General features: G+C 48.9%; 1 protein-coding gene across 2 annotated transcripts in view; it reads left to right on the top strand.

Annotated features, from left to right (window-relative positions):
* Positions 1–10,536: 10,536 nt before the first annotated feature.
* Positions 10,537–12,776, top strand: part of CD99L2 (CD99 molecule like 2) — a 121,582-nt gene continuing 119,342 nt past the window's right edge. The window contains exon 1 of one of the 2 annotated variants that reach the window (XM_024988205.2): positions 10,537–10,680. In XM_024988205.2, coding sequence (XP_024843973.1) covers positions 10,614–10,680 — 67 coding nt within the window. In that variant the 5' untranslated portion in view covers positions 10,537–10,613. The remainder of the gene's footprint in view (positions 10,681–12,776) is intronic. The other variant, NM_001083758.1, reaches the window with a different exon arrangement.

Below are 12,776 nucleotides of genomic sequence, written 5' to 3'. Positions count from 1 at the left end.
TATAGACATGGGATGCTGAATGTTGCATCATTACATGTGTCAGAAAATACTGTTATTTCTATTTTTCTCAAGAACTCTTAGCTGGCAGGCCATGTGAACGTAGGCAGTAGGTGAGTCTTAGCCCACAGGCACTAATTTGGCCAGCCATGGTCTCAGTCAGTGATTCTCAGCCTTCACTGTGTGTTAGAATTACCAGGGGAGGCTCTAGAAAAACAGTAGTGCCTTACCCCACCCCCAGCCGAGCACATCAAAATCTCACAAAGGGAAGCCTGGCAGGGGGTCATTTTGAAAGCTTCCCTGATAACTGGCAATTCAGGTACAGACCCCAGAGAAATGAAAACATGCACCCACACAAAAACTTTTACATACATGTTCATGGCAGCATCACTTACAATAGCTCTTAACTGAAAACAACCCAATATCTATCTACTGATGACTGGATAAACAAAGTGTGGTATAGCCACACAATGGAATATTATTCAGCCATTAAAAATGAGGTTCTAATACACACTGCATCATGGATGAACTCAGAAAACATTATGCTGTATGAAAGGAGCCAAACGCAAAAGTCAAACATTGTATGATTTATTTGTATCCATTGTCCAGAATAGGCAAATCCATTAAGACAGAAAGATTTGTGGTTGCTAGAGGTTCAGTTCAGTTCAGTCGCTCAGTTGTGTCCGACTCCTTGTGACCCCATGGACTGCAGCATGCCAGGCCTCCCTGTCCATCACCAACTCCTGGAGATCACTTAAAATCATGTCCATTGAGTTGGTGATGCCATCCAACCATCCTATCCTCTGTTGTCCCCTTCTCCTCCTGCCTTCAGTCTTTCCCAGAATCAGAGTCTTTTCAAATGAGTCAGTTCTTCACATCAGGTGGCCAAAGTATTGGACTTTCAGCTTCAGCATCAGTCCTTCCAATAAATAATCAGGGCTGATTTCCTTTAGGATTGATTGGTTTGATCTCCTTGCGGTCCAAGGGACTCTCAAGAACACCACAGTTCAAAAGCATCAATTCTTTGGCGCTCAACTTTCTTTATAGTCCAACTTCTCACATCCATACATGACTACTGGAAAAGCCATAGCTTTGACTAGATGGACGTTTGTCGGCAAAGTAATGTACTTTTTAATATACTATCTAGGTTGGTTTTTAATATACTATCTAGGTTGGTCATAACTTTTCTTCCAAGAAGCAAGCATCTTTTAATTTCATGGCTGCAATCACCATCTGCAGTGATTTTGGAGCCCCCCTCCAAAAATGAAGCCTGCCACTGTTTCCACTGTTTCCCCATCTATTTGCCATGAAGTGATGGGACCGGATGCCATGATCTTAGTTTTCTGAATGTTGAGTTTTAAGCCAACTTTTTCACTTCCCTCTTTCACTTTCATCAAGAGGCTCTTTAGTTCTTCTTCACTTTCTGCCATATGGATGGTGTCATCTGCATATCTGAGGTTATTGATATTTTTCCTGGCAACCTTGATTCCAGCTTGTGCTTCATCCAGCCCAGTGTTTCTCATGATGTACTCTGCATATAAGTTAAATAAGCAGGGGGACAATATACAGCCTTGACATACTCCTTTCCCTATATAGAACCAATCTGTTGTTCCATGTCCACTTCTAACTGTTGCTTCCTGACCTGCATACATATTTCTCAAGAGGCAGGTCAGGTGGTCTGGTATTCCCATCTCTTTAAGAATTTTCCACAGTTTGTTGTGTTCCACACAGTCAAAGGCTTTGGTATAGTCAATAAAGCAAAAGTAGATGTTTTTCTGAAACTCTCTTGCTTTTTCCATGATCCAATGGATGTTGGCAATGTGATCTCTGCTTCCTCTGCCTTTTCTAAATCCAGCTTTAACATCTGGAAGTTCACAGTTCACGTACTGTTGAAGCCTGGCTTGGAGAATTTTGAGCATTACTTTACTAGTGTGTGAGATGAGTGCAATTGTGTAGTAGTTTGAACATTCTTTGGCATTGCCTTTCTTTGGAATTGGAATGAAAACTGACCTTTTCTAGTCCCGTGGCCACTGCTGAGTTTTCCAAATGTGCTGGCATATTGCTAGGGGTTGGGGAAGGGGCAATAGGGAGTGACTGCTAATGGGTTTGGGATTTCCTTTGGGGGCAATGGAAAGATTCTGGAAGTAAATAGAGGTGATTGTCATGCAATGCTGTGAATGTGCTCAGTGCCACTGCATTGTATACTTAAAAAGGTAAAATTTACCTCCATTTAAAAAAAAAAAAGTTTCCCTGATGCTTGTTTCATGTCACCAGGGTTGAGAACCAAGGGACCAGTGGAAGGAGACAGTGAATTTCAAAGCAGTAGGCCAGGAACTGATGTAGAGTTCAGTGGAGATGCCTTAGGAGTAGAAAGGATGGGCCCCTAATGCTTCCTGGGCTGGAAAGGACAGTACATTTCAGTTAGGCCCAAGGGCTAGAGGGGAGCCAGTCTGGTGGAGAAGGGCAGGAAAACACGAGCTTAGATTTGCTCTGATTGAGATGGAGGGCCTTTAACATGAGATTGACACACTTGAAGCAAAGGAAAAACATGATTAGATTCACCTTTTAAGAGGCTCCCTCTGGCGACTGGGTGGAGAATGGGCTAGAGGCAGCCATGCAGTTATTCCTGACACGTTCAAGACTGTTTGGAGGGCAGAGCTCCCAGGACTTGAGTGGATGAGAGTAGGACAGGGGTCAAACCTGCTTCGTAGGTTTGGGGTCCTAGCAACTGGGAGATTGGCAATGCCATTTCCTGAGATGGGGACCATGTGGGAGTGGCAGGGTGAATTTGAGGACAAGGCTGGACAGTCATGTTTTGGACATCACAGTGCTTCTTAAAAGTCATTAGACAGTGCAGGATAGGCTTTTGAATGGATGTGTCTGGGTTCCCAGGAGGAGTAGGTGGGTGCAACCTGCCTGTAGATGAGATGGCCCAGGGAGCGAGGACAGAGCGAGAGGAAGAGGGGGCCTGGTAGAAGAGACAGTGTGAGCAGAAGCACAGAGGCAGGGAGGGATGCCTGGCTTTGGGGAGCAGAGGGTGCTCTGGCAAGGCTGAAACCTGGGGTCAGAGGTGGTGGGAGGGAGGCCACTTGAAGAGGTCATGTGGGGCTAGGTCCTGCAGGGCCTTGAATGCTGAGCTCAGGAACTTGAGCCAGGACAATGGGAAGAAGGCATTGTGGGGAGGGTTGTGATCCACTCTTCCCGGCTGGGAGAGTAGGAGAAGGAGAAGCAAGGACCCCAATGAAGATGCCCTGTTTCCTTGGTGATCTTAGTGGGAATGGAGAGAAAGCAGAGCTCTGAGAAGTCTTGAAGATCTCAGTGGATACATGGTCATCATTCTTTGTTCAAATTCACGCAGCCTGCATGAGGAAGATCTGGGCTGCCCTCATTGTTGCCTTAGTTTACCCAGGCCAGGTGATAAAAGTCTGCAGTCACACAGAGCTTTGATCCTTGCATAGGATTTAAGGGAATCACTAATCTGCTGGGTGGACTGGGACTGGGCCTCCCTAACATCTGAAATCACATCCACTAGTACCCTGTGTGTCTGTGTGTGTGCATAGGGGTGTTTGATGTATAGGTGCTCCCAAAGGGAGGTGATGCCTATTGAAAACCAACAAGAGATATTTTTGAACACAATGTTATTACTATTAATTGGATGCTGTTTCCACATTTATATTTTATACCCTTTTCTGGGAGGTTTCTTGGACAGCTTAGATGACATGCAAAGAAATAAAGAGGCCGAATGCTGGTGTTTGTGGTTTGAGTCTCCCAAGTACTTCAGAGAGACTTCACTGGGTGCATTAAATAAGGTCCACATTTGGGGAGGCAAGTGTTAAGTCCTATGTCTGCAGAGGTCAGGATTCAGAATGGAAAACACTACCTCGCAAATATTACAGGGACATCAGTTATTTGTCTCTTGTGTTGGGAAAATATGCAGGTAGAAGGTTTTGTCCTGCTTCACTTGGCACGCAGGTTTCCAGAAGACAGTGGGTGCTCTGCATTTAGATTTCCAGAGCAGAGGACTCCTCATGATGAGGAGACTTGAAACCAAGTGGTGACCCACTGGCATTTTGTACCTGTCTTTTTTCCCTTCTAGATTGTTGTGACCGTGGCCATCATCGCCATGATCATCGTGTTGTTGTATGGTCCTTGGTGTGTTAAGAAAACACTTCAAACCCTCAATGGGAATTCTAACAGGGATCAAAAAGCATGAGATGATTTGGGTCTCCTGGGACTTTGTTGCATGGGATTACAAAATGCTTGGTCAAAGGGTCCTTTCTGGGGGTGAGCAACTCTGTCTGCCCACTGTCTGTGAAGCTGAGGCTCCTGACCAGCCACACTGTGTTGTCTCTGAGCAAAGGAGCTGGAGAACCAAATTCTAGCAAATCCCCTTCCTGAGCCTGGCTCTCACCCTCCCCCCTGCCTCCACACCCCTGCCCAATCTCCTCCCCACTTGCCCCATCTTGTCAATCTTCAATGGCTCTGGCTCCCAGAGCAGTATTTTCTTTTTATTTATTTATTTAAATTTATTTTTTATTTTTTAAATTTATTTTAATTGGAGGCTAATTACAATATTGTGGTGGTTTTTGCCATACATAGTATTTTCTGAGGCAGATGCTGGGTTCTGTACTACAGAGTCCTGAGTCTCTTGAAACAAATGGAACCTTGAAATACCAATCTGATCTCATCACCATGCAGCCTCACCCTAGCCCCACTTCAAAATCTTTGGGGTTCCCAGATGCGTTTGAATACAGTCCAAGCTTCACCTGCTCTAGGAACCTGCAGGACCAGGTTCCAGGCAATTCAAATTCAAAGGTTTGTTTCTGGGCCTTTGCTTCAGCCGGTGTCTTGGGATCCACACACTCCTGCCCCACCATCTGCACCGTGAACTGTTGCTTTTCCTTTAAGTCAGCTCTCCTGACCCTACAACCTCTCTTTGGTGCTCCCACAGTGTCCTGTGCTCCCCTCCCTAACTCCTCTATCACCTGACTGGCTTGTCATCTGTCTCCTCCCCACAGAGAACCTGGGACATCCTTTCTCCCTGAGAACAGGGCCAGGCCCACACAGCCATCCCCTCCTTCCTGTGGCCACTGTGGCCTCTGCTGCATACATCCCCTAAAGCCAAACTTTTCTCATCAACCCCAGGCTCCCAGCTTTTCTGCTGAGAAGATACCAGTAACCAATCCTGTGGGCCCTTTGCCCTGCCTCTCTCTTTCCCTGTCTTTCTGCTGCTCAATGGTTACAACCCTTCAGTGGCTTCCCTTCGTTCTCAGGATCAAAGCTCTGCTCATTAGCATGGCATTCAAGGCTCTGCCTGACCTTGCCTTACTAGAGAATCCAAGAGAGGAGAGAATACAAACATACTGTGCAGAGGAGGAGGCGATGGAGGGATAATTTGCTTACAGCTCAGAAAATATGAGAGGGAACATTGTTTAAGAATCCATTTTCATGGCTTCTGTTTACATATGGGGTGTGTCCCCCAAATCCCCAGATATCAGGGCCTTGGGTGGGCTAAATACTGCTGGTTTAGCCATGGCTTTGCAGACTTGTGAATTTCACTGGTGAGTGGATTTATTTTAAGTTTGGGGATGGGCAGGCTTGCCAACTTATTATTTTGCAAAGTAAGCACGTTAAAACACTACCATCTTTTCATGAAATAAACGACTTTTGTATACCCGAAGAAGTCCACGATTTCAGAATAAAGGTCAGTACTCTCACATTATGTGGGGAACATTTGCCACAACAATGTCATTTTCTTCTTTCGCCCGAGACTGGTGAAGACTTGCCCCTGCTATCAGGCATTGGGGGAACTGTTGCAGCCCCAGTACACCCGATCCCAGAAGCCAGCTGTCTGCCTTCCCAGAACTTTGCAGTGGGGGCCTTTGTCTCTGAACTGGCCCACACAGTGGGGAGCTGGGCAGGTGGGGAGAGTGCTGGTCTCTTTCCCACCTACTCTGGAGCCCAGTCGGGGCCTTCAAACTACTTTGGTTAAAGGGATTAGGACCCAGGCTGTGGGAGGAGAGGAAGCAGACAGAAGGGCTTTTGAAGTCCTGAGCGCAAGCTAAGCTGCACTGGGTCCTGGGGCCAAAGGGTGACCCTGGGTTGGGGTAAGTCATTTGTCCCCGCCCCTCATGTGGACTCCCTCTCCAGTCTGGTGCCCCAAGGATCAGGGATTGGTACTGCTGATGTGGACATTGGTGCTTTTGATACAGGCACCTTCAACAGGGATGGAGCTGATGGCAAGGCCATTCCAGAGCCCTGGTGGGCAGATGTCACCAGGTGGGTCTAATTTTGGCCATGGGTGGTGGAGGCCCCATCGGGGAATTTTGTAAGGAGGAGTTTGTGGCACTTAGGAGCAAGAACAGGAGCTCTGCACTAATAATAGTGAGAGAACAGCTGTTTTGGAGTTTGGAACACATCTCCCTAAGGATACAGTGTGTAATGAGGGTGGGGACAGAAGGGTGAGCCATGATGGAAGACCAGGCTGCCGTTAGAATCCTACTTATCTCAGATTAGTGTACACCCTCCCAGCTTTCTCTGTGCCTCTCCTGTACTCCCAGATGAGCCTGGTGGCCATTTGTTCATGTCACATTTCTCTGCCTGGATCAGTGCTGAGGAAAGGTGGGCTTTTTAAGAGAGGAGCTTGTCAGCCCAAATGGTTTTACAATTGGTGACAATTTGCAGGATACGAGAAGTTCAGGAAGGGGTTAGGAGTGGCAACAGGGTGAGGACAAGGAGAGTGGTGTGGAGACAAGGCTGGCTTGGCCAGGAACTGGTGCAAGTGGCAGGGGGGAGTGTGTGTGTGCCTGTGTATGGCAGGGGGGCACAGATCATGGTTTCTAAATTTAGAATTTCCTGGATGTAAATCAAGTCCACAATCAATTGCAATTCTATAGGGTAGCAGCTCGGAGAAGGCAATGGCACCTCACTCCAGAACTCTTGCCTGGAAAATCCCATGGATGGAGGAGCCTGGTAGGCTGCAGTCCATCGGGTCTCGAAGAGTCGGACACGACTGAACGACTTCACTTTCACTTTTCACCTCCATGCATTGGAGAAGGAAATGGCAACCCACTCCAGTGTTCTTGCCTGGAGAATCCCAGGGACAGTGGAGCCTGGTGGACTGCCGTCTATGGGGTCACACAGAGTTGGACATGACTGAAGCGACTTAACAGCAGCAGCAGCAGGGTAGCAGCTACTTAAGAGGCTCTCCAAGTTCCAGGGAGGACCTCAGCGCAGCAGGATGAGGACCTGATGTCACTGGCTCTCTCAGACTTACACTAACCTAACTTATAAGAGACTGAGAGACAAACCAGGCCTCAGATAAGTCATTTTATGTAGGGAGACTTATCTGACAGGATAACTGACCTTGGACATTTGCAGTATTTTGACTAAAGACCTTTATTTTTTGTTTGTTTTGTTTTTGAGTGGGTGTCTTTTTGCACATGATAAACACGATCCTTTTCTGTTGGTTCTTGTTCCTGTGTCAGCTCCTGTGCTCATCTCCTGCTCTACAGGAGCACATTCTTTAGGCTCTGCATCATTACCTATTACTATTCATCCTTGCCATAGTTCAACCTGCTAGAATGGTGGTGACACACTTTTTATGTAAAGGGAAAGGTATAAGTATTTTAGGCTATGTGGGCTCCATGGTCTCTGTTGCAACTACTCAATTCTGCTGTGGTAGCACAAAAAACAGCTGTAGACAGTACACAAATGAATTCCCACCTATGTTCCCACCAATTTCATGGATCCTGACATATGAATTTCATGTAAATTTCCCCTGTCATGGAATAACCTTCTTTTGATTTTTTTCAACCACTCAAAGGTGCCCAAACCATTCCTGGCTTAAAATCTGGCTTAAAACTCAACATTCAAAAAACTAAGACCATGGCATCCAGTCCCATCACTTCATGGCAAATAGATGAGGAAACAATGGAAACAGTGACAGACTTTATTTTTTTGGGCTCCAAAATCACTGAAGATGATGACTGCAGCCATGAAATTAAAAGACACTTGTTCCTTAGAAGAAAAGCTCTGACCAACCTAGACAGTATATTAAAAAGCAGAGACATTACTTTGCCAACAAAGGTCCATCTAGTCAAACCTATGGTTTTTCCAGTAGTCATGTATGGATGTGAGATTTGGACCATGAAGAAAGCTGAGTGCTGAAAAATTGATGCTTTTGAACTGTAGTGTTGGAAAAGACTCCTGAGAATCCCTTGGACTGCAAGGAGATCCAACCCGTCCATCCTAAAGGAAATCAGTACTGAATGTTCATTGGAAGGAGTGATGTTGAAGTTGAAGCTCCAATACTTTGGCCACCTGATGCAAAGAAGTGACTCATTGGAAAAGACCCTGATGCTAGGAAAGATTGAAGACAGGAGGAGAAGGACAACAGAGAACGAGATGTTTGAATAAGTATCATCAACTCAATGGACATGAATTTGAGCAAGCTCTGGGAGTTGGTGATGGACAGGGTAGCCTGGCATGGTGCAGTCCATGGGGTCACAAACAGTTAGACATGACTGAGCCACTGAACTGAACTGAACTGAAACCATTCCTAGTTTGCAGGTCATACAAACAGGATGGTGGTCTGTATTTGACCCACAGGCCAGTGTGCCAAGCACCTCTGAGCCAGAAGACAGTCCTCTTGCCCGTTCACTGTGGCCAGTGACTTGCTGCTGGGATTGAGGTGTCTAGACCAGTTAGAGCCCCAGCTGCATTTGATTGAGATGCCTCGCCTAGAGGCTGCATTTACCTCACCTCCTCAAGTGTCCTCAGTGTAGATGCTGAGGTTCATCCATCAGAGCCTGGAGGGCTCCAAAACACCATGATGTCTAGTGTCTTCCTTATAGGCGGGATCCCTGAAGACTGAGGGCAAGAGAATGGCTCGAGGTACCCAGAGTTAGTGGGAAAGTTGGGGCCATATTCGCATCCTGGAATACAGAGCTAGTGCCCAACCTCATAGTAGCCAGTATTTCTTTAGCTATTACAAGAGTACAAAATGCCTTGAAAGTAAGAATATGTTAGTTTTATATGTTTTGTTTTTGCAGACCCAAGAATTCATAGCAATGGATAAAAGTCACAGAAAGAAAGATCTTGGCTCCATGTCAGGGAGACCCCCACCCAACCACTATGGCTCAGAGGGTGGGGGAAGACTCTTTGAGGGCCAAGGAGGTGCAGCCTGGTGGGGGACACAGGAAGCCTACCAAGGGGACACTGGAGGGCAGTGGCAGTAGCCTACACCCAGCAGGATGTGGTCCCGGACAGCTTGTGCAGAATAACAACAGGGACCAGCCAGATGACTCTGGAAGCAGTGGCGCTTTCTCTTTGTCTTTGAAAGCTGGCTGCAGCCAGAGCCTTTCTTGAGAGTGCTCTCATCAAAGGCTGCAGCTGGCATTTTGCTGTGACAGTCAGTGTAGGAATCTGATTTCGCCTGGTCCAGGAGATGGACTCTGTTTGAGCAGTTCATGGGAAAGGAACGTGGCATGTGTGTCTGTCACTGAGCACATTTACAGATCGCCTCTGCAGATGTGAACTGGCGCTTTCAGCGCATTCATCAAAGCCTTGGGGAGCTGACCCTGGTCCTCTTTCGTCCCCAGGGCCCGCGGCGCTCTGGCTGCAGGTCGCCCCCCAACTTCCCTCTAGCCTGAACCCGTGGCCCCTGGCCTCAGGCTCGTTTCCTCAAGACGTGCCGCTGTTTGCCAACCGTGGCCAGCCATCAAAACGTGTTTTTTTTTTTTTTTTTAAATCTCTGGGCAGGGCTCTACTGCAGGATCAGCCAAGTCGGAGTGTAGCCACGGTTCTGACAAGCAAGTTCGGCCAAGGTGACAGGGGCAGGAGCGCGGGTGCCTGGTCCTGGCGCTGCAGCTGGAGGTACCCCTAGGGAACAGCTTTTGACCGGGAGGACACCAAGGCCACAAGGGGAACAGCCCTGCCCAAGGTCACCAGGCTGGCAGAACGCACCAGGCTCGTGCGCCGCCTCGGGTCCAGCTTCTGGCCCTGGAAGTGTCCCGCGCGCCGGGTGGAAATCACTGCACACCTTCGCTGCCAGCGCCTCCGGCTCCCCAGTCACTTAAAAAAATTTTTTTTAATTAATCAATTTATTTTAATTGGAGTCCCCAGTCACTTTTGACTCACAGCTCCAGGGCCACAGGGCCCACCTCGAAGACTTCCTTCTCGAGGGCGGGGTGTGACGGGGCACGCAAGTCGCGCGCCGGCTCTGGCCAGGACCCAGACCGCGCGACCTGCCGGGTGCCCGCGGACCACGCCCCTCAAGCGTCAGCACCGCCCGCAGGCTGCGGCCCCGCCCCCCGCGCAGCCGTCCCGCCCCCGAGGCTGCAGGCTCGCCCCGCCCCTCGCGCCACAGTCGCAGTCCCGCCCCACCTCACCCGGTCCCGCATGCCCCGGCACCAGAGCTCGTGCGCGCCCCCATCCGCCCTTTCAAGGCCGCGCCGCGCGCGCGCGCCACTTTTGGGCGGGGCCCTGCAGTGAGGGCAGGGCTCCTCCCCCTTCTGCTCCTCCTCCTCTTTCTTCCCCACTCCTACCCGACCTTCCCCCTCGGGCTCTCTCGCGCTCACTGTACTCTTCTGGGCCCTGTCCGCCGGCTCCCAGCCATGGTGGCCTGGCGCTGGGCGTGCCTCATCTGCCTCGCTTTCTCCTTGACCACACTTGTCCAGAGAGGTAAGGCGGGTAGGGGGCACGTGGGGTCCCCGCCCTGTAGGCCGGCGGGGCTGGAGGCCAGTGCCCCGAGGGCCCGGTGGTGCGCATGAGCGACGCGGCGCCCGCCCGAGGGCCTGCTGCGGAGGCCGCCGGCGGGCAGGCGGGGCCGTGAGGGACGTTGGGGTAGGGGTGCGAGCAGAGGGCCGACCCTGCTGTGACCCCTGTGGTGGGTGGGGAGAGACCCGGACCCCTCCTGGTGCCCGGCTACAAAGAGCGGGAGAGTCCCCCCTTAAAATCCTGAACAGGGTTTCTCCACCAGTGACAACAGCTGTCCCCAGGAGATTGCCGTTGGGAAAACGAAGAGAGCACTCGTTCCCTTGAGCAAGGCTTCTCCAAAGGTGTTTCTAGGCCACCTGCAGCAGAAGCACCCAAGGAGCCTCCGGGGCTCACTCCTACTTTGTCAGGATCTTGGCGGGGATGGGGTGGGGGTGGACGGGGAATGGCAATGTGGAAGTCTGACGAGCCCCCGCAGCTGCTTCTGGCACCCGTTCCAGTTTTCGAGCCATTGGTGATGTTTTCTCCAGGAGAGGGAGAGAACAAGTCTACCAGATCAAGAAAGCAAGTTCCAAGACCTGCAGCAGCATCACCTGGGACTAGTGAGGGATGCCGCATCCCAGGCCCCGCCCCTGACCTACTGAGTCAGATTCTGCTTTCACTACATCCCCGGGTCACAGGCACATTCAAGTTTGACAAGCATCTTAGAATAAATGCAGTCTGTGGTTAAAAATAGGGTCGCCAAGGAGTCCCAGCAGAATGTTCTTAGCTTGCTTATCTCATTTCCACTTCAGAAAAAGAGGTTGAGGAAAACACTGGAGTTGAGCGCAGAATTGTGCTCTGAGCTCTCCTGACACAAGGGCAGATTTAGCTAGTGAAAAACACATGAGCTCAGCAAAAACAAAATCATGTCTTATAACTGCGTTCTAGTGCAGGTTATTTTACTTATAAGGAACACTTCAAAAAAGTAGATAGTCCAAGGCAGTTTTGCAAAAGATGCAGAAATGTTTCTTATGTGGTCAACCCTCCTGGAGTCTAGACAAGAAGAACCATTCAGCATTCTACAAAGGTGCCATTCTAGACACGGATGCTGCAGCAGTGGATGAACTTCAGGCTCTGTCCTTGTGGAGCTGACATCTTGGTGGGGGAGAAAATGAGCACAGACTGATCATAGTCTATATATTATGTTGTCAGCACAGTGAAGCAAAACAAAGCAGGTTACAGGGTTGTTGACTTTTATTCCATTTTTTCCTTTGGAGTTACGATTTTTATTTTGCTTATGATCCATTTGTGGCAAAAAAAGTTTGATCATTTGATTGACATGCATCTAATGATATGGAACAGCTGGAAGTGGAAGCCCAAAAAAGTTAGAAAAAGGATACTGCCTTCAAGTCTTCAACATGGTAGGCACATTGAGAAGATGAATTTAAATGATCGGGCCTCAGGTTTTCACCATCATGGGTTACACTGGGTGATTTATAAAGTGGTGAAGGAAATTGCAAAGGGATGCAACCAGCTTACAGAGGAAGACACAGAGGCACACAGGTGAAATAACTTGCCTCAGGTGGCAGAGCTGAAATTTGATTCCAGGCTTGTCTAATTCCAGTTCTTGCTTTTAAGTGCTAGGCATAATGCCTTTACACCTGGAGGCGGCCCTCCTACGCCTTACTGGCCAAGTGCCCTTGGGAAAGCCAGAACGTGGCTTGGTTTGCTCATCCAGTTTGCTCATCAGTATAATGCCTAACAACCCAGGTATCTTGAGCGAACCAAGCATGTGTCACCCTCACATTTGAAGCCCTGCTTCCATCAGCTCCCATCTCCTGAGTGCTTGCTGTGTACCACTTCACACACACATGCACACATATATTTTAATTGCCCCAGGAGTTTTGCTTCTTAGATACTATCCCCACTTACCAGATGAGAGGCCCCTGGAGACCCAGGATCACACCCATTTAGGATGGCCTCCTAGTGATCTTTTTACATTTTAATTAACGCTGAACCAGAACAATCTTTTTTGTTTCAAGGTAGGGACTCAGTTTCCTGGTTCTTTTGTGCAGAACAAG

Source organism: Bos taurus, chromosome X (assembly GCF_002263795.3).
Source record: "Bos taurus isolate L1 Dominette 01449 registration number 42190680 breed Hereford chromosome X, ARS-UCD2.0, whole genome shotgun sequence".
Lineage (NCBI taxonomy): Eukaryota > Metazoa > Chordata > Mammalia > Artiodactyla > Bovidae > Bos > Bos taurus.
This window is presented reverse-complemented; position numbering and strand designations above follow the sequence as displayed.